Raw genomic sequence first — 27,210 nt, forward strand, 5'->3', positions numbered from 1 at the left:
AGAAATGCTGGGCTGGAAGAAGCACAAGCTGGAATCAAGATTGTCAGGAGAAATATCAATAACCTCAGATATGCAGATGACACCACCCTTATGGCAGAAAGTGAAGAGGAACTAAAGAGCCTCTTGATGGAGGTGAAAGAGGAGAGTGAAAAAGTTGGCTTAAAACTCAACATTCAGAAAACGAAGATCATGGCATCTGGTCCCATCACTTCGTGGGAAATAGATGGGGAAACAGTGGAAACAGTGTCAGACCTTATTTTTGGGGGCTCCAAAATCACTGCAGATGGTGACTGCAGCCATGAAATTAAAAGATGCTCACTCCTTGGAAGAAAACTTATGACCAACCTAGATAGTATATTGAAAAGCAGAGACATTATTTTGCCAACAAAGGTCTGTCTAGTGAAGGGTATGGTTTTTCCTGTGGTAATGTATGGATGTGAGAGTTGGACTGTGAAGAAGGCTGAGCGCGGAAGAATTGATGCTTTTGAATTGTGGTGTTGGAGAAGACTCTTGAGAGTCCCTTGGACTGCAAGGAGATCCAACCAGTCCATCCTAAAGGAGATCAGTCCTGGGTGTTCATTGGAAGGACTGATGCTGAAGCTGAAACTCCAATACTTTGGCTACCTCATGCAAAGAATTGACTCATTGGAAAGGACGCTGATGCTGGGAGGGATTGGGGGCAGAAGGAGAGGGGGACGACGGAGAATGAGATGGCTGGATGGCATCACCGGCTCGATGGACAGGAGATTGGGTAGACTCTGGGAGTTGATGATGGACAGGGAGGCCTGGCATGCTGCGATTGATGGGGTCGCAAAAAGTCGGACACGACTGAGCGACTGAACTGAACTGACTGAAGGAAACATTTCATGCAGAGATGGGCACAATAAAGGACAGAAACGGTATTGACCTAACAGAAGCAGAAGATATTAAGCAGAAGTGGCAAGAATACACAGAAGAACTATACAGAAAAGATCTTCACAACCCAAATAATCACAATGGTATGATCACTCACCTAGAACCAGACATCCTGGAATGTGAAGTCAAGTGGGCCTTAGAAAGCATCACTACGAACAAAGCTAGTGGAGGTGATGGAATTCCAGTTGAGCTATTTCAAATCCTAAAAGATGATGCTGTGAAAGTGCTACATTCAATATGCCAGCAAATTTGGAAAACTCAGCCATGACCATAGGACTGGGAAAGGTCAGTTTTCATTCCAATCCCAAAGAAAGGCAATGCCAAAGAATGCTCAAACTACTGCACAATTGCACTCATCTCACGCTAGCAAAGTAATGGTCAAAATTATCCAAGCCAGGCTTCAACAGTATGTGAACTGTGAACTTCAGATGTTCAAGCTGGATTTAGAAAAGGCAAAGGAACCAAAGATCAGATTGCTCATATCTGTTGGATCATCAAAAAAATCAAGAGAGTTCCAGAAAAACATCTATTTTTGCTTTATTGACTATGCCAAAGCCTTTGACTGTGTGGATCACAATAAACTGTGGAAAATTCTGAAAGAGATGGGAATACCAGACCACCTGACCTGCCTCTTGAGAAATCTGTATGCATGTCAGGAAGCAACAGTTAGAACTGGACATGGAACAACAGACTGGTTCCAAATCTGGAAAGGAATACATTAAGGCTGTATATTGTCACCCTGCTTATTTAACTTATTTGCAGATTACATCATGAGAAATGCTGGGCTGGAGGAAGTACAAACTGGAATCACAAGCACAAGCTGGAAGCACAAGCTGAATATTGCTGGGAGAAATATCAATAACCTCAGATATGCAGATGACACCACCCTTATGGCAGAAAGTGAAGAACAACTAAAGAGCCTCTTGATGAAAGTGAAAAAGTTGGCTTAAAGCTCAACATTCAGAAAACTAAGATCATGACATCCAGTCCCATCTCTTCATGGCAAATAGATGGGGAAACAGTGGAAACAGTGAGAGACTATTTATGGGGGGCTCTAAAATCACTGCATATGGTGACTGCAGCTATGAAATTAAAAGACACTCCTTGGAAGAAAAGTTATGACCAATCTAGACAGAATATTAAAAAGCAGAGACATTGCCAACGAAGATTCCTCTAGTCAAGGCTATGATTTTCCCAGTAGTCATGTATGGATGTGATCGTTGGACTATAAAGAAAGCTGAACGCCAGAGAACTGATGCTTTTTAACTGTGGTGTTGGAGAGAACTCTTGAGAGTCCCTTGGACTGCAAGAAGGTTCAACCAGTCCATCCTAAAGGAGATCAGTCCTGGATGTTCATTGGAGGGACTGATGTTGAAGCTGAAACTCCAATACTTTGGACACCTGATGCAAAGAACTGACTCATTTGAAAAGACTCTGATGCTGGGAAAGATTGAAGGCGGGAGGAGAAGGGGACGACAGAGGATGACATGGCTGGATGACATCACTGACTTAATGGACAAGAGTTTGAGTGAACTCTGGGAGTTAGTGATAGACAGGGAGGCCTGGCATGCTGGAGTGCATGGGGTTGCAAAGAGTTGGACACGACTTAGTGACTGAACTGAACTGAACTGAATAATATGTATCTCATGGAGTTGGTGTGAGAATTAAATGAGATAAAATATAAAAGCATTTGGAAACAAAAGTGTTTGGTGGTGGTGTTGGTGGACATTAATGAGAAGGTGGTCAGTGCAGGGAGAACTTCTCATCTTTTGTTCCTTCAGGAGTTAAGTTACACAAACACCTGGGACAGAAAGGGAGTGATTACTCTCTCTTTTTTAAAAAAATAGTTATTTGTTTGGCTGCATTGGGTCCTCATTGCATCATGTGGGATCTTTTATAGTGGTCCATGGATTCTGTAGTCATGGCACGTGGGCTTTTAATTCCCTGACCAGGAATTGAACCCATGTCCCTGACATTGAAGGTGTATTCAATTGAAGGGAAGTCCCAGTGATTATTCTGAGTAATCACTTCCTCTACTCAGTGTCTGAAGATAATTCCACAGAGTGAGTTTTAATCTTGCTGGGGAAATTTTTTTTCTTTCTCTTTCTTTCTTAAAGATAGAAGAAAAATCAAATAAGTCATTGCCACCGCCCCCCCCCCCCTACTTTGGTCACTACTCTTGGTTGGTTTCAGAAAGACCAATAATCTTGTTATTAGATAATATGCTAATAAAATGTTAATCTTGTTAGATTATCTCTTTTTAAAAAAATAAAATGTTATTGAAGTAAAGTTGAATTACAGTGTTGTGTTAATTACTGCTATACAGCAAAGTGACTCAGTTATATATATACTTTTTTGTGTGTTCTTTCCCATTATGGCTCATCACAGGATATTGGTTATAGTTCCCTGTGCTATATGGTAGGACCTTGTTGTTTAGCCATTCTGTATATACCAGTTTGCATCTGCTAATCCCAAACTCCCAGTGCTACACTCTCCTACCCTCCTCCCTGTTGGCAACCACCAATCTGTTCTCTATGTCCTTGATTTTGTTTGTTTCATAGATAGGTTCACGTGTCATATTTTAGATTCTGCATATATCATATGGTATTTGTCTTTCTGACTTACTGACTTACTACACTTCGTATAATAATCTCTAATTGTATCCATGTCACTGCAAATGGCATTATTTCATTCTTTTTAAATGACTAGGGAGTATTCCACTGTATGTATGTACTACGCATGCGTGCTCGCTAAGTCGCTTTAGTGGTGTCTTGACTCTTTGCGACACTATGAACTGTAGCTCTCCAGGCTTCTCTGTCCATGGGATTCTCCGGGCAAGAATACTGGAGTGGATTGCCTTATCCTTCTCCGGGGGATCTTCCTGACCCAGGGACTGAACTCACGTTTCTTAGATCTCCTGCACTGGTAGACGGGTTCTTCACCACTGGCGCCACCTGGAAAGCCCAATGTATGTACTGTATCCTCTTTGTCCATTCTTTGTCCGTGGGCATTTAGGTTGTTCGACGTCAATGAATAGTGTTGCTATGAACACAGGAGTGCATGTATCATTTTTAAAAAATACTTATTTATTTATTTAGGTTCTGCTGGGTCTCAGTTGCAGCATGCACATCTTCAGTCTTTGTTGCAGCATTCGAGATCTTTGGTTGTGGCATGTGGGATCTGACATGCTCCTCTGCATTGGAAGCTCAGTCTTAGCCACTGGACCACCAGGAAGTCCCTCGTGTATCTTTTTGAATTATGGTTTTGTCTGGATATATGCCCAGAAGTGAAATTGCTGGATTTATTTTTAGTTTTCTGAGGAACCTCCAAACTGTTCTCCATAGTGACTGTACCGGTTTACATCCCCACCAGTAGTATAGGAGGGTTCCCTTTCCTCCACACCTTCTCCAGTATTGTTTATAGCTCTTTTGATGATGGCCATTCTAAACAGTGTGAGGTGGCACCTCATTGTAATTTTGATTTGCATTTCTCTAATAAGTAGCAACGCTGAACATCCTTTTATGTGCCTATTTGCCATCTGTATTTCTTCCTTGGAGGAATGTCTCTTAGGTCTTCTGCCTATTTTTTAATTGGGTTGTTTGTTGTTGTTGTTGTTGTCAAGGATTACCTCTTGGTTATCTCTTCTTGGGGATAATTAATTTAAGTTTCCTTCACCTTCCTTCTGCTGCTGATTTTCTAAATCTTTAAGGGGGTCTTTGCTTTCCTCTGTCTCCAGTAGTAATATTCCTTCCAGGTTGGGGTATTAATAGGCCATATGGTTCATAGACACTTTGCTCCCAACCACTTGATAGGAATTCTGGTGGCTTGGTTTTTTGTTTTGTTTTGTTTTTTTAATTTCAACTATAAAAATGTAAGAACCATCTGCTGTTATTTTTTTGTATGTGATCTTGGTAAGTTATTTAGCTACACTGCTCCCATGCAGTTAGCACTGCTCCGCTGAAGGCTTTCATGGCAAAACTGGGTTACTTCATTTTCAGTTGTAATGTATGTGGAGTCTGTGTCCCACCCAGATTCCTTTCATAAATTGCAGCAGCTTTGCATATCCTGCACTTAGGTTTTGGCATTTATATGGCTTCTGTGTTAGCTGGTTAGATGCTTTAATAGTAGTGGTCCATTTGATTGGTTGAAAATGGGTCACATAGTAATTGCTATGGAGCAAACCAAATAGAGTAATGTGATAGAAAGTGATGTCGGGGTCGGGTGCAGTTGCTTTTGTTAGGGCCATGGAAGCCTTCAAAGGAGAATTTGGAGGTGACGTCTGGAAGGTGGTAAAGACAGTCAAATAAAGACCTGTGGTGAGCCCAGTGAAGATCTGCAGTGAGAGAATTCCAGGAAAAAGGAAGAGTTAAGAGCAAAGGCTCTGAGCTGAGGAATAAACAAGGTACAGAAGGAAGTCCAGTGGGCTACACTGTAGTCAGATGGAGGAGAGTGCAGGGAGCTGAGGGTGGAGAGGGTCTAGTCTAACAGGAACCATTGGGGAGTTTTAAGGGAGATGGGGTCATTTGGTTTATTGATCTCAAAAGCTCACTCTAACTGCTAAGTGAACACTGGATTGTTTGGAGCAAGAATGGAGGCAGGGAGACCAGTCAGGAGACTAAAGCTGTGGTCTTGATGAGAAATGATAATGGCATGAACTGGGGTTGTGTGGTGCAGATGGTGAGAAGTGATAGAATTTGGGTTGTATTTTGGATATGGACTCTACGGGACATAATAAATGATTTTGACTTGAGTACTAGGTGATTAGTGGTGCAATTCTGATTCAGATACAGAGGGCTTGATGGTTCTTTTTTTGGCCAGTTAAGCTTGAGATGGCTAATGGACATCAAGTGGAAATGTCCAGCAGGCGACTGGGTGTATGAATCTGGAGCTTGGGTGAGATTTGAAGGCTGACATGTTCATTTGAAGTATAGAGAGAAGGCTGAGGTCTTGGGCCAGACACAGTGTCGCTTGGAAGTCTGGAAGAGATGTCAGGAAAGGACATGGACAGAGTAGCCAGAGAAGTCTCAGAGGACCATGAGCTAAATAGATGCCCAGAAAGGAAAGTGTCTCTGGAAGGAGTAAATGGCAACCTAGTCATTCAGGTTCAAATGTTAGCACTCAGCACCCATATTAAAATGTAAATCCAAAAATTTATTCTGCAGCTGCAAACAGTGACAGCTGAAGCAGGCTGGGCCCACTGCCTGCCCACTGAAACCCTCAGCTATAGTGGGAGACTCTGAAACAGGGAGACTCCCTCAGAAACAGGGAGACTCTGGTTTCCTAGGGGTCTTTGCTGCAGTCTCAACCAGGATTTGTGAGATTTTCATTCCCTTACTAAAACAGCAGTGGTGAGTTGGTTGTTATTGTTGCTTAAATGTATGCAGCTGTATACAGCTGGTACACTGTGCCATAAATCAGTTCTTGAAAATAATCAGTAACTAAATTCTAATCCAGATTCTAGTGCCTTGACTTTAAGGTTCACCTAAAATAAAAGGCTATGACCAACTCAGTGCATGAAAAGACACATAGAAATGCTTACAATTTTAACTAATTTATGCTCTGATCCTGACAAGATAAGTTTAAAAACAAATCATTTTCTAAATTTTATCTTTTCTCAAAGGCAGTTTCTGTTTGGGAATTAACTTTTGCTTATGGAAAATCATTGTATTATATGTTTGTCACTTGATAAATGTGATATTATTGAAATGAGGAGTTAGAGATTTTTTGCTTTCTACCTCTCTTAAAGTGAAAGCATAACGTACCCAACCAACATTTTAAAGGGCAAACTTGGGGAGTCCTAGTTTTGTACCATAAGCTATAATAGGTCTGTTTCCCTGCTGTGTCAAGTGCATTTTCTGTAAAACCTAAAACCGAATCATGCTGTAAACAAGCCAGTTTATTTGGGTGACTTTCATTAAGTTTGGAGGAATAATGGATTTGCTTTAAATTAAGCAGAGCTGCATTTTCTTTCCAGAAGGTTTAGTGGATGACACAAACTTAGGCAAACTCTGTAAATGTTTATTCAAACCTTTTACCCTGCTGACATTCAGTTGGATTTAACAAATAGGTGAATCTAGTAAGAATGTGGTGGGCTGATCACTGGCTATTGATTGTCGTGAGGAATATTCTCTTGATTATTAAGCCAAATACTGGGTTCACTGATTGAATGAGACTCGCTGGGAACAAAGCATCAGGAAATAATCCCTTTGCATAATTTTAACATGGCTCTGCTCTTTGTGAAATGCAAACTTTGATGGTACCTCCAAATTCTCCATTTTTTCCCTAAGACTCGGCTGGAAGTAGCTTGTCTACCTGGTTGGCACGGTCTCGTTTTTTAAAGGCTGAAGTGCAAGCACGGCCGTAACACACAGGGCCTCACTGGTGTGTGGCTATCCCAGTCGTAAAGGAGTGAGAGAAACGTTAAGCCAGTCTGACACTTGCGTGCTTCCTTTTGTGTGAAGGTTATAGGATGTAACAAGCCGTGTCCTTGGATCCCCCATGAGCAGTTATCTTTTTGAGGGGTCAGACTGGCTGTGGGTGGTTCCTGGCATCCAGAGCCACGTGTGGAGGTGCGGGCTGAGAGTGCAGGAGGCTCTGGGCTCTCTCCTTCTCTCTCCTCGCTGCTCCTGTCCTTGCTGCCGCACGTACTTGGGGAAAATGAAGGTGAAGGGCTGCCTGGGTGGAGCAGGCTGTGGGAAGGGAGGTGTTGGTGGGTAAAGTGTTGTGATGGGGGTTCTCTGGGGAAAAGGCCCTGTCTGTCCTCCTCCTGCCTTCCCAGGGCGCAGTGCCTGGCACAGAAACTTCCAGTAGTTGCCTGCTGAATGCTGAGAGGCAGAGAATCAGGGCTTAGGGCTTACGTAGCAGCACCGCAGACCTCTTCCCTTCCCTCTGACCCTTCTCAGTTGCACACAGCCCAGCACCGTGGGGCCACATCCCAGACCCACACCTGGAGAACTCATGTGACTTTCTTTATAATGTGTGTGTCAGTAGCACTCGGTCATGTCCAACTGTGTGACCCCATGGACCGTAGCCCTCTAGGCTCCTCTGTCCATGGCGTTCTCCAGGCAAGAATACTGGAGTGGGGAGCCATTTCCTTCTCTGAGGGGAATCTTCCCAACCCAGGGATCGAACCTGGGTCTCCTGCATTGGCAGGTGGATTCTTTACCATCTGAGCCACTAGGGAAGCCCTTACTTTATAGATGCCCCCCCTTTTCTCCAAAGCATCTACACAATTAAGGTACCACCTGTGCATGTGAAGAAAACACTAGAATAATCTGGGACAGAGAACAATAATATCTGGCTATTAAGAGCAGCTTCTTAAATCTGATTGTGGCATCTTTCTAGTGAATAAAATCCAAGTGCATTACAACCCTGGCTAGCTACCCGGCATGCACTGGCTCCCCATTGCCTTTCCATCTCCTCTTGTCCACGCTCTAGGTCAGGGGACCCCAACCTCTGGGATTTAATGCCTGATGATCTGAAATTAAGCTGATGTAATAATAATAGAATGTACAATAAATGTAATACATTTGACTCATCCCCAAACCATCCCTCCTTGGTCCATGGAAAAACCGTCTTACACAAAACCAGTCCCTGGTGCCAAAAAAGGTGGAGACCACTGCGCTGGTTCCTTGAGCCCCCAGGCCCCTTGCTGTCTGCTCCACCCTTTGCCTCGATTAGTCTTCAGATGCCTCAGCCTTCCTGATCCTTTAAAGATCCACTTAACCGGTACTGCTTCACAGAGGTCTTCTTTGGCCCTCATGTCCCTTCTGTCCCATTAATTTATACCCAGGCATTTTGCATTTTCCTGTGTGTTTGTTTTCTTGCTTATTAGCTATCTGTCATGCTTGATTGATGCTCTCCAGGAAGGACTGTTTTCTGATTTGGTTAGCATCTAGTCTATGCCTGGCTCAGAAGAAGCTCTCTGTAACTAAATATTTATTTAAATAAATGAATGAATGTGTCAACCCATCTTTCATCAGAAAAAGTGCTTCAAGTAAAAAAAAAAAATGTTTTTCTTTCTCCTCTCCAATCTCAATATACAGTATACATACACACAATGAAGGTGTCGTTCATGCTGTAAAATTTCCCTCATCTTGGTAAGGAATTGCCTTGACAAGTAGCATTGGTGATTTAATGCCTATGGTGCTAATATTAGTAGTGCTTTTTATTCATGAATGTCTAATGTGTTTTTTTCCACCTCTCTTTTTCTTTTGTCTTTCTTTTTTAGCAAGGAAAGCCGTATGTCTTCGACAGAGTGTTGCCTCCCAGCACGACTCAAGAGCAGGTTTACAATGCGTGTGCAAAGCAAATTGTCAAAGGTAAGTGCTATTTCTTTATTTTCTCCTGGGCCTTTCAGAATAATTGAAAATGTTACGTGGTATTTGCAGCCTAGAAATCAATGTACCTTGACCGTAAGCAGAGGCCTGCTAATTGGAAACACTGAATTATAGCAAGCTCTGGCCCTGATTTGCTATGATGTCAGGATTTAACTCCTCGATACCTCCTTTCCAAAGAGATTTCTTCATTTCTTTTGCCACCTTTTGGGCAGAGTTATTCTGTCACTTAGAAGCTTAAAAGCAGGGTAAGATATAGTCATACTATTTTTGTAATGGCTTTAAAATATTGCTGAAGTTATAGTACCTCCTCAGCAGAAAAACATCTATTCTGATGCTCCAGTTGTATATTTTTTGGTTGATCTATTTTGTGCATCTGTCTCTTCAGAAAGAAAATTTATTTTTTTTACTTTTAATTTTATTGGAGTATAATTGATTTGTAATATTGTGTTAGTTTCAGGTGTACAGTAAAGTGATCTGTTATTTGTATGCATATTTCCATTCTTTTTAAGCTTCTTTTCCCATCTAGGCCATTACAGAGCTTGGAGTCGAGTTTCCTGTGCTATACAATAGGTCTTTATTAGTTTTTTTCTATATAGTAGTGTGTATGAGTCAGTAGAAATGGTTTCTGAAAGTATAGTCTTCAGAAAGAAGCTTTAAATGTGGAAAATTCTTGGGCATCAAGGAATTTTCTGCAGCATCCTAAGATCATACATTACCTTGCTGGTTAGTAAGTTGTTCTTACTACTCAGCATTCCTTAATAATACTTTCATCTAACCCACTTTCTGTCTTCCCACCCAGACCCTGACATTTGTTCTTCCACGTAGGTAGCCTAAAGCGTGAATTTGTGTCTTAGAGATCAATTCTTTTTTTCTGGGACTGGCCTCGGCCCTGAAGGATTCGTGTCAAAATAACAGCAGGGAGCCAAGCAATTTATACGTTTCTCTGCCTTGCCCTTTCAAATCAGGGGCAGGACAGAGCTTGCCCTTGGGGAGCTCGCCATCTGGACAGAGCTGACAGAGCTGAAGGGGCATCTCCTGCTCCTTTGCTTTTCATCACTGAATCCTTCCTTTCAGATTTGAATGCTGCAGTAATGGTGTTTTCAAATGTCTTGATGCTGCCACTTTGATAGGTAGCGCTAGATTTAAGGAGTGAAAAGTGAAAAAACAAAACCCAAAACTCCTTGTCCTATTAGATCCGCTTGTTTTTAGAAGGTGAGCTGACTAACCTAACTATTTGAAAGGCATGAAAATCAGCCCTGGTTACATCTGTTAGATTCATTCTGACCTTGGACACCTGCGTGGGAGACGCCTGTCAGTATGTACCATCTCTTGCTGAGGTGTATGGTTATTTATGTTCTTGTTGCAGACATCAATTCAATTAGAAAGTCTTTACCGTAAGATTATTACAGAAAATTGAAGAGAAAAAAGTATGCCAGAATGTGAGATTTTTTTGAATTAATAGTTTGGGCTTATATCTGTGGTAATTTTTGTCTTCTTTCTACTTCTACTCTTTTGCTTCCCTGTCTAAACATATTTGCTCTTTCTGGAGTATATAGTTTTGCTCCTAGGCAGCCCCCCTTCCCCTCTATTATCAGTCTCTTTTATATTTTTATTAAAGTAATCACATACAAGCCAGAATTCCTTCTTTTTCTCTCCTCCTTCATTATCAGAACCAAATAGTATTTACTGCTTGCTGTGCTAAGCACGAGGGCTATTTAAATACACACCCACCCTCTCTAAGTTGACATCGTAATTAGAGATGGATGCACTCCATTTGTAAAAAATCCTGTGATTAACAAATAATGCTAATAACCCTGAAGTTTTTATTTACTAGATAAGTTTGGGTCCCTTTCAGTGTTTGGGTTTTTTTTTATAATATGAAACGTCAGAAATGGACAGTCCCTAGGTGTGGGGGGCGGTTCTTGTGGACTTCCTAACTGTGGATAACTTGAGTCCCCAGTAGGCAGTGAGTCACAAAGAAAACCATCGAAAATAAAATCAGGCTCTGACATGATATAGTACACAGACATTTCTTGGGCACCATAAATATAGCATCAATATGCTCATTTTGTAGCAATAAAGAGTGTCTTATTCTCCCTTAAAAGGAAATTATTAGGGGCATAATGGAGACCAAATTTAACTTTTTTTTTTGATATCCACTGAAGCTGCCATGAGGGGAAGTGGCCGTGTATTTCTGTGTCAGCAAGATAAAATGTAGGTATAAAAGAAAGAACTGCTTGGCATAGATTACTCAGGTACAGCTGAGGTTTCTCTGGCCATGATAAACCTTGTTTACATCAGGAATGGAAGGTGGTACAATGGGAATCTTTTTTTCTAGAGGCCAAGATTTGAACAAATGACTTCTAAAAGTCCCTTAAGCCTCTGCAATTCATGGTGATATAGTAGATTGGTGAGCTTTCCTTTCAAGTCTATCTAAACCCATAAATGATTTTGAGATCAGAGAGACTCCTTTTAACTGGACAGCTTTATTCTCTCTTGGTCCTTGCATTCCCTTCAACTTCACTGGGTTTAAAAAAAAATATTTTGAACATTTGATTGTAGCGTCCTGGCATCTCCTACGCTCCCATCTTTGCCTGGTGTGTGTTTTTCAAAATGTCATCTGAAAGAGTGTAGAATTCTCTCCATTTCTTCTAGAAGAGGTGATAGGGTTTGTGGGTACCAGCATGGTAAATAGGAAGGTTCCTATGGATGCCCTAGGATTTAAAAACTGGTCACTGGGCACTGTTACTGAAGTAATCGGAGAAACTGTTTCCCCATGTACAGAAGCCTCCCCTGGCATTTGCCTTCCAGATTAACTGGATGTAGATCCTCCAGTGCTGGAGAAGACGGTTTCTTGTTTTCCAGTTCTAATTTCTTTAAACTGCATCCATTTGATTGTTTCTTTCATTCGTGTTTTGATGTGAGTATACTAGGTATTTGCCATATGGTTAAGTATTGCTAGGGACTGAAGTCACTGAGACACCTAAGACTCTGAAGAAATCTTTGAGTATAGAGAAGGAGCAGATGCTTGCGTAGTTATTATACATGTGGAGATTATGTGCTTTAAGATGCGTGTGTGCAAAATGCTATGGGAGCACAGAAGAAAGTCACTTGATACTGTTGATTTTGGTGAGTGGGGAGGAGGATTGGAGAATTGAGGAAGGCTTCTTGGAAAGGTTGGGATCTGAGGAGCATAGAATATGCGGGGCTGTACAAGCAGAAGGAACAGCAAAAAACCAAAGCCTAAAGCTTAGGGTGCAGAGTGATAAGCCCTAAAAAGTTAGGCTGGGGACTTCCCTGGTGGTTCAGTGGCTGAGACTCCACTCTCCCAATGTAGGGGGTCCAGGTTTGATCCCTGGTCAGGGAACTAGGTCCCACATGCCACAACTAAGAGTTGACATGCTGCAAATAAAAATCCCAAGTGCTCCAATGAAGACCCAAATAAACAATTAATAAATAGAAATAAATATTAAACAGTTAGGCAGGACCAGAGTTGGATAGAAATTGATGGACTTTATCCTGTAGGTGATGTGGACCCACTGAAGAGTTGTGGAATTTTTTCTTTTTTTGGCCTTGTTACAAAGCATGTGGGATCAGAGTTCCTTGACCAGGGATTGAACCCGTAGCTCCTGCAGTGGAAGTACAGAGTCTTAACTACTGGACCTTCAGAGAAGTCCCCAATGGAGAATTTTAAGCTCAGGGATATTATCAGATCAATTTTATTATTCTATTATATATGACTTTTAAGAAGAATTACATTTATTTTGCCGCTGTTATCTGTCAGGTACCCTCTATGCATTCTACATATGTTACTGCATTTTAAATCTTTACGACTTTATAAGGTGTGTGAGTATTATTATTCCCATTGTACTAAAGAGGAAATTGAGGTGAAGTAACTTGACCAGGTAGTTTAGGGACTAGTGAGGCCGTGCCTTGAACCTGAGTTTGTCTGACTTGAATTTTTCTGGACTATCCTGCCCCCACTTGTCTTGTGGGCCCGTAATGAGCATTTGGTAATTATTTTATGAGTTATTCCTTTTCCACCAGGCCATATGGACTACCTTGCAGAAAGGCAGGGGTAGGAACGGGAGTAGAGAAGGGAAAAAGGGAAAAAACAGAGACTGGGTTCCCAGGGCTGCTGGGTGACCCTGGCTGCTGCCAATGAGGAGGCACGCTTCCATTCTGAAGATGCAGCATGCCCTTGCCTGGGCACAGTGGCGTGGGTGCCCCCAGCTTGGCAGGCCCAGCATCCTGGCTGGCTGTTGGTGTTTGGTAGGATGGTCTCTGCAATCTCTGGGCACAGCCTGCTTGAGTAGTGTGGTTGGCTGGCGAGAGCCTTAGGAGTCCAAGCCAGGGGTGGCTTGTTAGCCACTATTGCCAGAGGCTTTGGTGCTACTTGTGTTTCCCTGGTAGCTCAGACAGTAAAGAACCTGCTTGCCAGTGCAGGAGACTTAAGAGATGTGGGTTCAATCTCTGGGTCGGGAAGATCCCCTGGAGGGAGGGCATGGCAACTCACTCCAGTATTCTTGCCTGGAGAATTCCATGGACAGAGGAGCCTGGCGCGCTGCAGTCCATGGGGTTGCAAAAGAGCTGGACACGACTAGGCAACTAAACAACGGCAACAGCTGGAGCCACTCTTGGGCCACTGTTTCACAAGGAGAGATGACAGGAGGCCACGACAGCCTCCCCACGCGCCCTGATGTGTAGCTGTGATTCTGTCCTCCCCGAATTCTTACCTGCCACTCAATGGAACTAACTCTTCTGCTTCAGCAAGACCTAGACTCAGAACTGGTAAAGCCTAGGGAGGGCAGCTCGACTCTGAGGCCACACCAGGAGGCACAGAGTATTTTCAAGGACCCCACTCCCCTCTGCTTTCCTCCCGGGAGATGACAGGACTCTTCCCGCGCGCTATGGGCTCTCTTCTGGGTTTGCTTGGCTGCTGGATGGACGTGTGCTGTGTGGGGCCCCGCTAGCCCTGTGGTGTGAGCTGAGGTCACATCACGCCAGTCCCTGTCACAAAGAAAGGTTCTGTCCAGCTGGGCTGGTCTCTGGCTTTGTGGCTGGTGTACAGAAACAGTCATCCTGTTATGACAGAGACCCTGAAACAAATGCTTTCCTTGGGCCCAGGACCTGGCCTTCAGCGTGATGAAAGTGCCTCTCTGTGGGCTCTTTCTGCAGAGGCGGGCGGGTGGTAATGTGGCTCAGTGGCAGCAAGCACAGGCCTGTTCCCCTCATCTTTCTGTCCTTGGCGGGTGTCCTCCATCTCCCCGCATTTGTGGTCCAGCCTCATGTGCATTTTGGTGCTGTGCCCCCCTCTCCATGTGTCTTCTCCCCTCATAAGCAAATGTGGATGCAACAATAAGCAAGCCCCCCAAACCCAGAGTTTGGAAGGAAATAGAGGACACCAGGTTAGAAGAGCTTCTTGTTTTCTTTTTAAATCACCTTCTGATTCAGAATCCAGTTGATAGAGGGTGACATCAGCCCTCTTCAACCTTGAACACCAAGATAGGTTCTCCAACAATGAATTAATTGTTACATGATTCTGAACACTTAAGGCTAAGTGGAGTTTGTCCTATGGTGTTTTGTGTGTTCTCCTTTTCTTTAAAAAAAATAAATAAATAAAAAGCAATTGCCCACAGTGTTGCCATAGCAGCAACAAAGAATCAGGGATTCTCCAAGAGTCTCACGTGCCCTTAGCTCCCTACCCTAAACAAGCGATGCTGTCCACGAGCATTATGTGTTTGCATGTATGTGTCCCAGCCCTTAGCCTGAGGGAGTCTGGTGAGCAGTGTGGCTCCCTAGGATTTAGTGAGGGTGGATTAGATGGGGGGACTGGGGATGTCTGTGGGGCACAATTCCAGAGCCCTCGCCCTCTCACTTCCTGGCAGAGGAAGAAGTACTGGGTTTTCCGCTGTCAGCAGAGCTGGACTCTGAGCTGAGGTTTCTTCCGGGGGGCAGCTGCTCAGGGCCCCCTCTGTGCAGGTGGGCGTGTGGGGTGGCCAGCGGCTCTGAGGAGGAGCAGAGGGACTGGACCTTGGCCTTGGCTCCCTTCCTCCTGTCCTAATGCCTGAGCTAATGGGTCCCAGGGTGCTTCCTCCACAGGGACTTAAAATAAGGAAGCCCTTTCAGGGTGGGGGGAGAGGTTTAATTTCTAATCAGTTAGGAGCTTAGGTGCTGTGATTGTGGCTGGCATTGAAATTGTCTGGAGGTGTTTGTGCCGTGAACATACAAAATGTTCAAACATCCAAGGATGGAGACCTCTTTCTTTCTTCAAGTCCCTCAAAGCATGTCATTTGTGGTTGTGTAGAAGCTCCCACTCCGACTACTGTTTTCTACTAGAGAAACCTTTTCTCTGAGCAGGTTGGCATTTTCAAGAAGACTGAAGCTTGAACCTCCAGCCCTTACATTGTAGTCTTCAAGCTTTTGCTTCCCCTGTTACCAGGGAAACCATTACCAGAAGTCAGATATGTGTTAACATTTTTTCTCTCTCAATATAGCTTGACACAAACTCTTGAGAGCTGCTATGATTAAAAAAAAAAAAAAAAATCCTGCCATTTAATTTTTCTTTTTTTTTTAGCTTCTCGAGGGAAAATCCCACTTTCTTTTCTGATCCCAGTTTACACTCCAAAGCCTCAGATCAGTAAACATGTATTAAAAAAAATTTTTTTTAGGAGACTCAACAAAACAGCAAAAACTAACCACCATCATAAAACTGAGAGAGACCAAAAAAGCAAACAAACCAACCTAATCAGGGCCTGAAATAGACGGAGTTGCTTACCTGGCTTGATTTTTTTTTTCTTTGTATATGGCCTTGGAGAGGACACCCTCTTATAGGGCTCCTCTCCCCACCCCTCTGTGCTTTTAGGAGTGAGAACTTCCTCCCTTATGTAAAGGTAGGGGGTCAGGGATATTAATCATGCATCATCCCGCTTGTCCGTGCTGTTTATGTGGGTGAAGCAGATCGAGCGAAATGAGCACTAAATATATTTTAATCACCTCTGCCGCTTTGAAAGAATTCCCACAGATAATTGCCAGCTCATAGCAACGTCTGTCCGACTGTCCACACGCCACCCCCCGCCCCCAAATCGTCTCTGTGTGATGGAAGCAGCCTACAGCGTGTGGGGTCAGCACAGTCTGCTCCTCCTGTTGCTGTTGTTGTTTTAGTCACTAAGTCATGTCTGACTCTTTTGTGACCTTATGGACTTGAGCCCGCTAGCCTCCTCTGTCTATGGGATTCTCCAGGCAAGAATACTGGAGTGGGTTGTCATTTCCTCCTCCAGGGGATCTTCCTGACCCAGGGATCAAACCCACGTCTTCTGCATTGGCAGATGGATTCTTTACAGAGGAGCTACCAGGGAAGCCCCTGCTCCTTGTGTAGTTAAAGGAAATTCCCAAAGCTCTTGGGCCAGGGCCATCTTCCTAGCACAGTCACTGGAAAAAGAGAGGCATTAAGTTTGAGTTAGGACCCAGTTGGTTTCCGGGCTCACTGGATTGTCACCATGTGTCTCAGTATATGGAATGGGGCCCTGTGCCTCCCAACTCTGGACAAGCTCTGCTCTGAATGGGCTCCGGGTAGCTTCTCAAGAAACCTCCGCAAGGAACCTGCTGGGGCCAGGTTTAACCCAATCCAAATCAGATCTTCAGGAGAAGAATTCTACATGCACCTCACTGCAGAGACTCAGGGCATGATAATATTTTCCCCCCTCGACAGATCTCAAGAGATCAACATGGAGAAGAAAATTCAAATCCCTTTCTACTAAAAATAAAATATAGTGCTCGATATCTGTTTTGATTTTGATATAACCGGGAGAAAGTGTGTCCGCCTTTCCCTTTATTAATATATTCCATAGGCATGTGAGTCCATTTATTTTTATTTTGTGGAGCCGTGGAGGCCCTCATTCCTGCTTTTATCTCACAATTCTACTTAAAATGCAAATGGAATTGAATACATCATTTGTGTGAAAATTTTAAAACAGGCAACCGGCACTGGCATGCAATCAAAGTAATGAGTTACTTTTAATTTTTTTCTTGCTTGCAGATGTCCTTGAGGGTTACAATGGGACGATTTTTGCGTATGGACAGACCTCATCAGGAAAAACACACACCATGGAGGTAAGGCTTCAGTGTGCTGTCGTCAGTCTCTGAGATGACTGAGTGGAAGTGGCGCTTCCTGCAAAATGTTAGGTGCATGTGGCTTTTTGACTGAGCGATAGAGATGGTTAAGGGGATGTTATATTTGTGTCACAATTTTTGTGTATCTTTGAGGTGTTTTAAAAATAGTGGTGAGTAATAAAGTCTCAGGAGTTCAGTATTAAAAAAATCCTCTTTTGATAGCTCTGTGAAAATATTAATAATAAATTCTGTTTACAACAAGCTAACCAGTGGTGTGAGTATCCCTATGGGCTGTCAGCCCCATCTTGCTGAGAAGGTCTGTTGTGAAAATCATTTACTCTCTAAAGAGTCTCTGGGGAGGCAAGTCTCTTCTGGATAAATAAAAATTTGTAGGTCAGAGGTTGAAAGAAGCTGGCTTTTGGACCACATTCAGCCCACAGACACATTTCTGTATGACCTGCAGTGTTCTGTGGTTTTTTGGTTTTTATTTGTTTGCTTTTTTACAAATTGCAGGCAGTGTTTAAAATGGGAAATTTTCAAACAATTCTAGGTTGAAGATTCTTAGATTCTTGTACATTTTGGTTGAAAATTCTGATGACCCAGCAATGCTGGGTGCAATTTCACCATGATATGAGGCGTAAGTTTCATTGGAGCAAAGCTGTTCGTTGTCCCATTCACTTCTTTACTCACATTGCTGGTGTGTGAGACCACGGCTGTCACATAGGAGGGCTTCAATAGAATATTTGTGAAAATGGTATCCTCGTGGGGGCCCTGGCTGACCCGTGAGTGTCGGGCCAGCCCTTGTGGACCCCTGGTCCCCTCCATGCACATCGTGAGTGAATGTTTAGCATCCTTCCCCAGAAACATACACCCCTGGTCCCCTGTGCCCTTGAGGGTGTGTCCCCAGCTCTGACTGTTGGCCCTGGATTTCTGTGGCTCCAGGCAGTTTTCCAGACAGGGCATGCCTGCAGAAAAAATTGGCCCCTTTTACCTCTTCTTTTCCTGCTTTTTGCCATGGATTTGACTCCTAAACAACCTTTGGGGCTGGATAATTGTTCTAAAGACTGGGCCCACCTGACAGGTGAGGAGAGGTGAAGAGTGGTTATTATAAGCAACTACACAGAGGAAGTTTGGGGAATTCATCTTACAAGCAGCAGGGTAAGATGAATCCTTAATCCTTCAAGCTTCGGTTTTTCATTTACGGTCCCCTCTTGGGACTGTCACTGAGTTGCCTACTGCAGACTCAGTTTAGCTTATGAATCATTCCTATTGAAGAAGAGATTTCAAAGGCACGAGGCTAATATCCTCAGGGCTCTGGTGTTCTGCTCACACCGACTTCCAAGTATGGGGCATGACTCTGGGGGACCTCATTCCTGTTGTGTTGATTCACTTCCCCCTGTTTCACTGAGACAGAGGGGTTCAGAGACTGCACAGATTAAAGGAAGCCCCGGGTTTATTTGCCACCTTTTCCAGGTGGAGCAGGACTGTTCCTGGTCACCCGAGCCTTTTGGTCTCTTCCCTGCATCTTACATCCTGTGGCAGTGCATCTCATATCCTTGGAAATGGGGTACAGGCATGGGTGTACCCCACGCTTCTGCTTTGGCCCCTCTCCTGCCTCTCTACTGGGCCCCAGACACTTAACCTGCTTGGCACTAGAAAAACTGCAGTGATCCATTGCCTGAGTTTCACCCACCCCAGTAACCATGGGCAGAAACTCCTTCATAACACCTGAGAGAGAGAGTAGGAGACGGCTTCTTATGAGGGAATCATTCCTTAGTTATTTGGAAACTTGCCCTACCATATACAATACACAAAAATGCAATATTTAAACCCTCCCCCCAAATCTTACAAAATGCCTACACTAGTGACCTTTTAAGCTTTGGGATTAATTCATCTTTGAGAAATAAATACAATGTATTTGCTAAATGGCAAAAATTTAAATTGTAAACCACCAAACAAGAGACCTGTCCCCAGAGTAGAATCTTTGTTCGTGTTGCATATGGGTGGCCAAGGATATAGGTGGATGTGCTGCTGCTGCTGCTGCTAAGTCGCTTCAGTCGTTTCTGACTCTGCGACCCCAGAGATGGCAGCCCACCAGGCTCCCCCATCCCTGGGATTCTCCAGGCAAGAACACTGAAGTGGGTTGCCATTTCTTTCTCCAATGCATGAAAGTGAAAAGTGAAAGTGAAGTAGCTTAGTCGTATCCGACTCTTAGCGACCCCATGGACTGCAGCCCACCAGGCTCCTCCGTCCATGGGATTTTCCAGGCAAGAGTACTGGAGTGGGGTGCCATTGCCTTCTCCAAGGTGGATGTGAGGAAATGGCAAAGAGGTGTGCCATCCCCTTCACACTAAAATTGGAGACGTTGCATTAAATGAGAGCCTCTCCAGCTGTCTGTGATTCACTGTGTAAACCCCGCACCCTGGGAGTGGTACCGTGGGTCTGGAGGGACTCATGGGACCTAAAAGGAACAGGATGCTGTTCGGGTGGCTCTCACAGTTGCCTGAATTCTGTTGCTTTTCCTTCCTTGTCCGTTTCAAAAGGTTGCTGAGAATGAGCTGCTTTCCTTTACTGTGACTCTGGGGGACCACATGCTTATGTCTGCAGGAGGAAGGAGTGGGGTGGATGGGGGACCCTAGTGCCTTGCCACCCCCTCCATACTCTGCATCTGGCTCATTCTGAAGGGGGATGGTAGTTGGAGAAAAGGTAGGAAATATTTTAGAGGAAAACAGAGGAAAGGGGAATCCCTATACTGAAGTCTGGACATTGTAGGAGACCAGGAAACCCAGGGCCCTGAAATACAAAAAAAACACAAAAACCAACAAAACCCTTCAGGGCTCTCACCTTCTACAAGGAGGATTTTATATATTCGGCATTATACATTGTGATCTTTTAAAAGCTCTGGGAAGGGACTGTTAATTCCATGAATGGACAGAGCTGTCACATTTAAAAGCTGTTTTTCATTTTAATCCCCCTCCCTGCCCCAGTTTGGGGTCTGGCATCCAGTGGTGATTCCATTACCTTCTATTGAGGGGAGCAAACAGATAAGCCCACATAAAATTGGAAAGATTAGCTTCTGAAGATGGTGCGTTTCAGGCGGATTTTCAGCACAAATGGGAAACACTTGGCAGTGTTGGTGCTAAGCTGAGGGGACCCTCGGTGTGCTGGGCCCTGGCTGGGCTCTGGTGGGCAATGTTCAGGGGCTGGTTGGAAGAGGGGTCCTGGGGTGCTGGCTGCACGGAGGAGAGAGGGCCAGACCTTTGTTCGGAGCGGGAGGCTGGGAAGGGCTTCTCTCGCCCCGTGCCTTGCTTTTTGGCCTGCTTCTGCACACTGATTCAGATGGATGCAGACACGCTGTGTTTTTCCTTCTGCCCAAAGGGACACCTGGAGGCCCTGGGAGGGTGCAGGCTGTCCTGCTACGAGGAGCTGCCAAGTGGATTTTCGTGAGCCTGTCTGCGTGCATTGGCGCTTGTGTGCTGACGGGCCCCCACTCTCCCATCCTAAGTGTTTCAGGAAACTCTGTCCTGCTTGGGAGGTTGAGGAGGCCACTGGGGCTGGAACAAAGGGAGTCTTGTTCCATGGCCAATGGCCTGGGTCTGGTTTCTGCTTTCACATGTGCTCCAAGAAGGCCACCTTCAGAAGTGGGGAAATTATACAGGATTTGAGGAAGATTATACAGGATGCAAGTATTAAAATGTCTCTTTTGCTTTCTGGGAAAACAAGATGATGGAGTGGTAATGTCCACTCGAGTTCATCCCTGATCCTCCAGCCGACTAAACTTGTCACGTTCTCCAAACAGCAGCGTGCTCTCTCAGTCCCTCCCCCGTTCTCTTTCTCCTGTTTCCTCTGCCCACAGTCTCACGTCTCCTTAATCTTACTCATCCCTCCAGATCTGGTGTCTTTCAAGGAAGCCATCCCATGTCACCCCAGCTGCAAGGGATGTTTCTGTTCTCTGAGTTTCTAGAGCTCATTGCCTCTTTATTACCTTTTTTGCCTGAGGTGACTGTTTATTGTTTGTGTACGTATGCCTTTCGTTTGCCACAGAGACGCAGTGAAGACCTTTGTGGAATGCCTGTCTCCTACACACACCACACAAATCCATCATCACTGCACCACACGTACACCACACACACCTCCACACCACACACGCCTCCACACCACACACGCCTCCACACCACACACGCCTCCACACCACACACGCCTCCACACCACACACGCCTCCACACCACACACGCCTCCACACCACACACGCCTCCACACCACACAAATCCATCATCACTGCACCACACATACACCACACACACCTCCACACCACACATACCACACACACCACACATGCCTCCACACCACACACACCACACATGCCTCCACACACCTCCACACCACACACACCACACACGCCTCCACACCACACACACTTCCAGACCACACACACCACACATACCACATGGAGCTTCACACCACACACAAATACGACCTGTCTCCACACCATACACACCACACACATTCATCCTCATCACACCTCACATACCTCCACACTACACACACACCCCACACACCACACACATTCTTCCTCACCACACCTCGCATTGATAGCCTTCCCCACACATCCTCATGCCTCTCACACCTACACACTGTGTGCACCACACACAACACAAATACACACACTACACAAACACATATCATCTCTTATAAACACACACACACACTACATACCGTGTACACTGACACCAGACATATGCACACACTGCACACTGTGTACATTGATACCACACACACACCCACACACAGATCATTTTGGCATCCTCAGTTTACTGAGCATAAAGGGCCTCACCGCTCTTGGGCTTATGAGCTAGAAGAAGGCATCCTAGCCCTTAAACCTCTGGTAGCTTTGGGTATCACTGCGTCACTATGGGAATGGGGGGTATTACTAGGCCTTTCCAAATGAGCATGTGCTCCTTCTTGTATGATTTTTGGGTTGAATCTTCAGGGAAACAAAATAGGGAGTGTCCAGGCTCATCCTGATTCTGCCTTGGTTCACACCCCGACGAAGGCAAAAAAGCGATGTCAAAACTTGTATGCACCCAGAATTAATTGGAAGGTCAGTCTGTTGAAAGCAAAGGCATCTAGGGAAAAGATTTGAGTCAATTATAAATGATTTTTGGATTATCAATCATTCTGCTTTGGCTGTGGGCCACTGAGGAGAAGCTGAAGTGTTGTGATGGATTATTCAAGAGCTCCAGGGCGGGGGTGGTGGAGGAGGATACTCTTCGGACTTTCTGAGTCAGATTGGCCCATTGGTGTCACATTTGATAGAACAGAGATCTGTGTTTTCAGTGTAGGTACCATTTCTGCCAGCAGAGTCCACAGTCCAAAGCAGGTGGGGTCCAGTATTTTGATTTGTTACATGTTTATGACGGCCAATAAGAAGTGATGGCTCAGTAATTTGGCTTTGTTTTCATTAGATACATCTGGGGTAGTAACATGTTTTAAGACTCTTCAGGTCAAATAAACCCTAACAACTGCTTAATGAGAACGTTATTATGAGCTGAATAACAACATTTATTGTCACTAAGCCCATTATATATACTTTTCAATTTAGATTCTATAGTAATTCTATGCAGTAGATATTGTACTGAGTCTCATAAGCCCTGGAAAGAAATATTTACTGGCCATCCTGCCTTTAGGGAGTATACAGTTAAACTAAAAAAAACGAGAGAAATACATCAAATGATTTAGGATTCTTGGCAGATGAGGCATTCCAGGAGAGTACCTATTTTCCCGATAAGAGAGCTTTGCCAGAGGCCAGAAGTGTCTGAATTCAGCGTTTCCCTTGCTTTGGACAGAGTGGACGGTCAGGAATCAGGTGCTGAAGGACGGCTCAAAATGGAAAGTGTTCTATGGCCTGAAGTTAGTGCCAGAGTTTGTGTAACTTCTTGCTTTTCATAACTTAGATATTGGCCTGAAAGTCATCTGAAAGAAAAAGAGGATTTGATTGAGGAAAACAAAGCAGATCTTTCAGGTATTGGGCAGATTTGGAACAAAGATATGTGAGTCAAATTCACAAAGACTGTTGGACATTCCTGGAAAACCAGAGAGCAAATTGGCTTTTCTGCCAGCTCCATTTCTTCCTAGAATTTTAGAACTTCTGAAAGGCAGAGTGATCTGGGTATGCAGTTACTGACAATTGCTTTGATATGCAAACCCTGTGTTTGTGAGCTGATAGGTTATTCAACGTGGAACTTAAATGTTCCTTTGGTGTGTGTAGAGCAGGCCCTCTGGAAGTTGTATGCTGAGGTCCTTTGTAAGTCTGTTGCTTTAAACACTTCTAGAACTCCTCTTGAAGAATTAGTTTCAGGTACTATGCTGTATCTTTTTGAAAGTATTTGAAACAGCAAATTCTGGATTTTGAAAATGGATTTAGTGATAATTGAGATAACAGAGAAGAACCCACCCACTCCAGTATTCATGCCTAGAAAATCCCATGGACCGAGGAGCCTGGTGGGCTACAATCCATGGGGTCGCAAAGAGTCGGACACGACTGAGCGACTTCTGTGTGTTCTGTGTGAGATAACAGAAACATTCATGTATCCATCCATGTATTAGGTAAAATGAATACAAGTGGGAAAAAGGGGGGGAAGTTTATAAGCAGATTTACATATTAAAAACAGCCAAAATATTTGAAACAAAACCTGGGAAGTATAGATTTTAAAAGAAATTGATAAAATGGATTTTCTTGATTGGTTTTTAAAGTGCTACTGCAGGTATTTGCAGAATCAGGTTCTTGGAAATGTTTAAGCAGTAATGATGTGAATAAAACTATGTCTATCAGCTCTTGATGTGATTTCATTAAGGCAGATGAACTTGGATTTGTAGGTTCTGGTCAGTGTGTAAACATTCTAAACCAAAGCCCACATTTAGTATGTTACAGTCACACGTATAACCTCATTCATTCTCTTTCTCTCCCTTCTACCCACAAGCTCACCTGCATACACACTGATCTGCTGCCCCCAGTGGCAGCAGGAGGGGATATTGTGGGTCTTCAGAGCCACACGGGCTTGAGTTATCCTGCTAACTGTTGGTCTGTTGGCTTGTGGGGTGGATCTGCAGGGGAGCAGGCAGTCTCTGCGTTCTGTTTAAGCATCTCCCTGCTCCTGTTTAAGAAGCCCGGGTATGGTCCTCTCTCTCCCCCACACGGTGCTCAGGTACCCAGCGCCCTTTAGATACCCGTGTTGTGTTTTCACTCACTAGGGGAAGCTACACGACCCTCAGCTCATGGGCATCATTCCAAGGATTGCGCACGACATCTTTGACCATATCTATTCCATGGATGAGAACCTGGAGTTCCACATCAAGGTAAGCGCAATTGGTTGAGTCCTGAAAGAAGAAACTGACCCCCAGGTTGTGTTTCTTTGCTTTCCTCTTTTTTACATGCACGTAGAAGATGATTTTATTGATTTTAAGTGACATTTCTGTGGTCAGCAGAGCCATATTTATTATTTAATGGCTTAGGCCAATACCAAGGAAGTATTGAGATAAAGGAAAAGCCCTTTTTAGGATGGAATCATCGTGACTGTGGTCTAAATTCTCCCCTTTACCCTGTGGGTTTCTATAGATATGACTGGCGTGTGTCCATAATTGGGCAAGGACAGCATTTCCCAAAGTGTGTCTGGGGAACCCAGTCCCTCATATCATTACTCAGTGGGCTGCCGTGGAAAAGGCTTATGTGGCCAAATTAGCTGGGAAAGTGCTCTTGTTGAACAATTTAAATTTACCCCATGCTTAAGTGTGCCTCTGTGTAATGCACTGTGCACAGTGGACCTGTGGTGTATCACATTTCCCAGCGTCCTTGACTGTGGACCTACTTTTCCCTCCTTGGAGGGCAACAGACTAGCATTTGGAGGAGCGCATTCTGAGAAGTGCTGAGAAAGGGAATTCTTTTCCTTCTTGTTTTTGTTTTTCATACCTATGTTCTGGCTTAAATTTGAACTGAAAAAGGGAGGTTTCTACTCTCTTAACTATAGCTGTTAATCTTAACATTTGGTACGAGGGGTGTATTCATTGGAACTCCTTTGTTTGCAAGTGACTGAAAGTCACTTGTTTAAGCAAATAGAGGAAGTTGTTGTAGATAAAGCATCTGGCAGCAGGTGTGGGGGCAGGGAGTTGTGGAGAAGTAAGAAATCCAGGCTCTGCTTTTCCTTAAGAAAATTGTGATATGGTTCACATACCATAAACTTAATCTTTTTACAGTGTACAATTTAATGGTTCTTAGTATGTTTTCCAAATTGTACAACCACCATCAGTGAATACTAAGCAGATTTATTAAGTAAGTGTATAAACAGTTACATGGAAAGTCTTACAACACATTTTAAATGAAAGGGGAATATATGATTTCCATAAAGAATATTAGTAGCATCACCTCTGAAAGGTGAAAGTACAGATGTTTAGTTAAATCAAAGTTTTGTACATGTTTATCCTAGAAGGTGGCAAGAAAACTAGGCACTAAGAAGGCAAAATGCAAAATTAAACATGAATTTTGAAAAGTACATTCTGTAAGACTTACTGTAGTCTTTTACCAGCAAAAACAGATTCTGACACCTACTTTCCTTTCTACTTTTGGTAGTCCTATTATTCAAAAATCTTTTGTGAAAAATATACCAACAATAAAGTACAGACTTCTACTGGAAACATCAAATTAGCTCTGTATGATGCCTTCAGGATCACTGGTTAATTCCAGAACATTTTCATTACTGCCAAAAGAAACTCCATCCCTGTTAGGGTCCCTGTCCCTGCCCTCTTGCTTTATTTCTTTCCCTTGTTCCAGACCATCTTTCTCTTTTGTGTGTGTAGTAAAGAGGGTGACATCACAGCTTCTGCTCCACATCCCCTATTTCCAATCCCTCATTCTCCTGGGAAGGAGCCCATTGGCCCAGCCTTGGTCTGATGAGCTGTATCCAGGATGCACATGGCTGTAGGGTCCCTGCCACGGTGACTGTCACAGGGATAGGGTTGACAAGGGGATGGGGAGGAGAAGGGGGCATTTCTAAGATGACTTGGAGCTGAGCAGATCAACCAAGAGGCTGATGATCCTTGGAAACTGGGATCCAACTGCCTCAGTTCAGTTCATTTCAGTTCAGTTCAGTCGCTCAGTCGTGTCTGACTCTTTGCAACCCCTTGGACTGTAGCACGCCAGGCCTCCCTGTCCATCACCAACTCCCGGCGTTTACTCAAACTCATGTCCATTGAGTCGGTGATGCCATCCATCTCCTAGGCCCATCATTTTAGAAATAAGGAAACTGAAGTTCAAAGATATAGAGCCCAATGGCCCAAGTGACATCAAGTCCTCAGCACAGTTGAAATTAGACTGACCAACCCCATGTGTAGTACCTGTTCCATTATATTAAATTTCTACCGTCACTTATTTCTGTGGTGCGTGCATGTTAAGTTGCTTCCATCATGTCCGACTCTTTGAAACCCTATGGACTGTAGCCCACCAGGCTCCTCTGTCCATGGGATTCTCCAGGAGAGGATACTGGAGTGGGTTGCCCTGCCCTCCTCTAGGGGATCTTTCCAACCCAGGGATCAAATCCTGCGTCTCTTCTATATCTTGCATTGGCAGGCAGGTTCTTTACCACTAGAGCCACCTGGGAAGCCCATTTCTGTGGTACCTTCCCCAGATTATATAAAAACAAGGCAACAACTGTTTGCCCATTTATAAAGTACATCTGGCAGATCTTTTTCCTTACAGCTCCCTTTGTTGGCTGAAGCCAGCTTCTCCTCCTTGCCAGAGTTCTTTATATCTGAGGATGCAGAAGCTTGTTGCTTTGATGGGATCAAGATTTAG

General features: G+C 44.1%; 1 protein-coding gene across 2 annotated transcripts in view; it reads left to right on the forward strand.

Moving 5' to 3' along the window:
• Nucleotides 1–27,210, forward strand: part of KIF5C (kinesin family member 5C) — a 141,113-nt gene that overhangs the window by 44,950 nt on the left and 68,953 nt on the right. For both annotated transcript variants that reach the window (XM_010839957.1, XM_010839958.1), the window contains exons 2-4: nt 9,146–9,236; nt 17,293–17,366; nt 24,618–24,722. In XM_010839957.1, the coding sequence (XP_010838259.1) occupies nt 9,146–9,236; nt 17,293–17,366; nt 24,618–24,722 (270 nt within the window). The remainder of the gene's footprint in view (nt 1–9,145; nt 9,237–17,292; nt 17,367–24,617; nt 24,723–27,210) is intronic.

The sequence above is a fragment of the Bison bison genome, unplaced genomic scaffold (genome assembly GCF_000754665.1).
Source record: "Bison bison bison isolate TAMUID 2011002044 unplaced genomic scaffold, Bison_UMD1.0 scf7180017864139, whole genome shotgun sequence".
Taxonomy (NCBI): domain Eukaryota; kingdom Metazoa; phylum Chordata; class Mammalia; order Artiodactyla; family Bovidae; genus Bison; species Bison bison.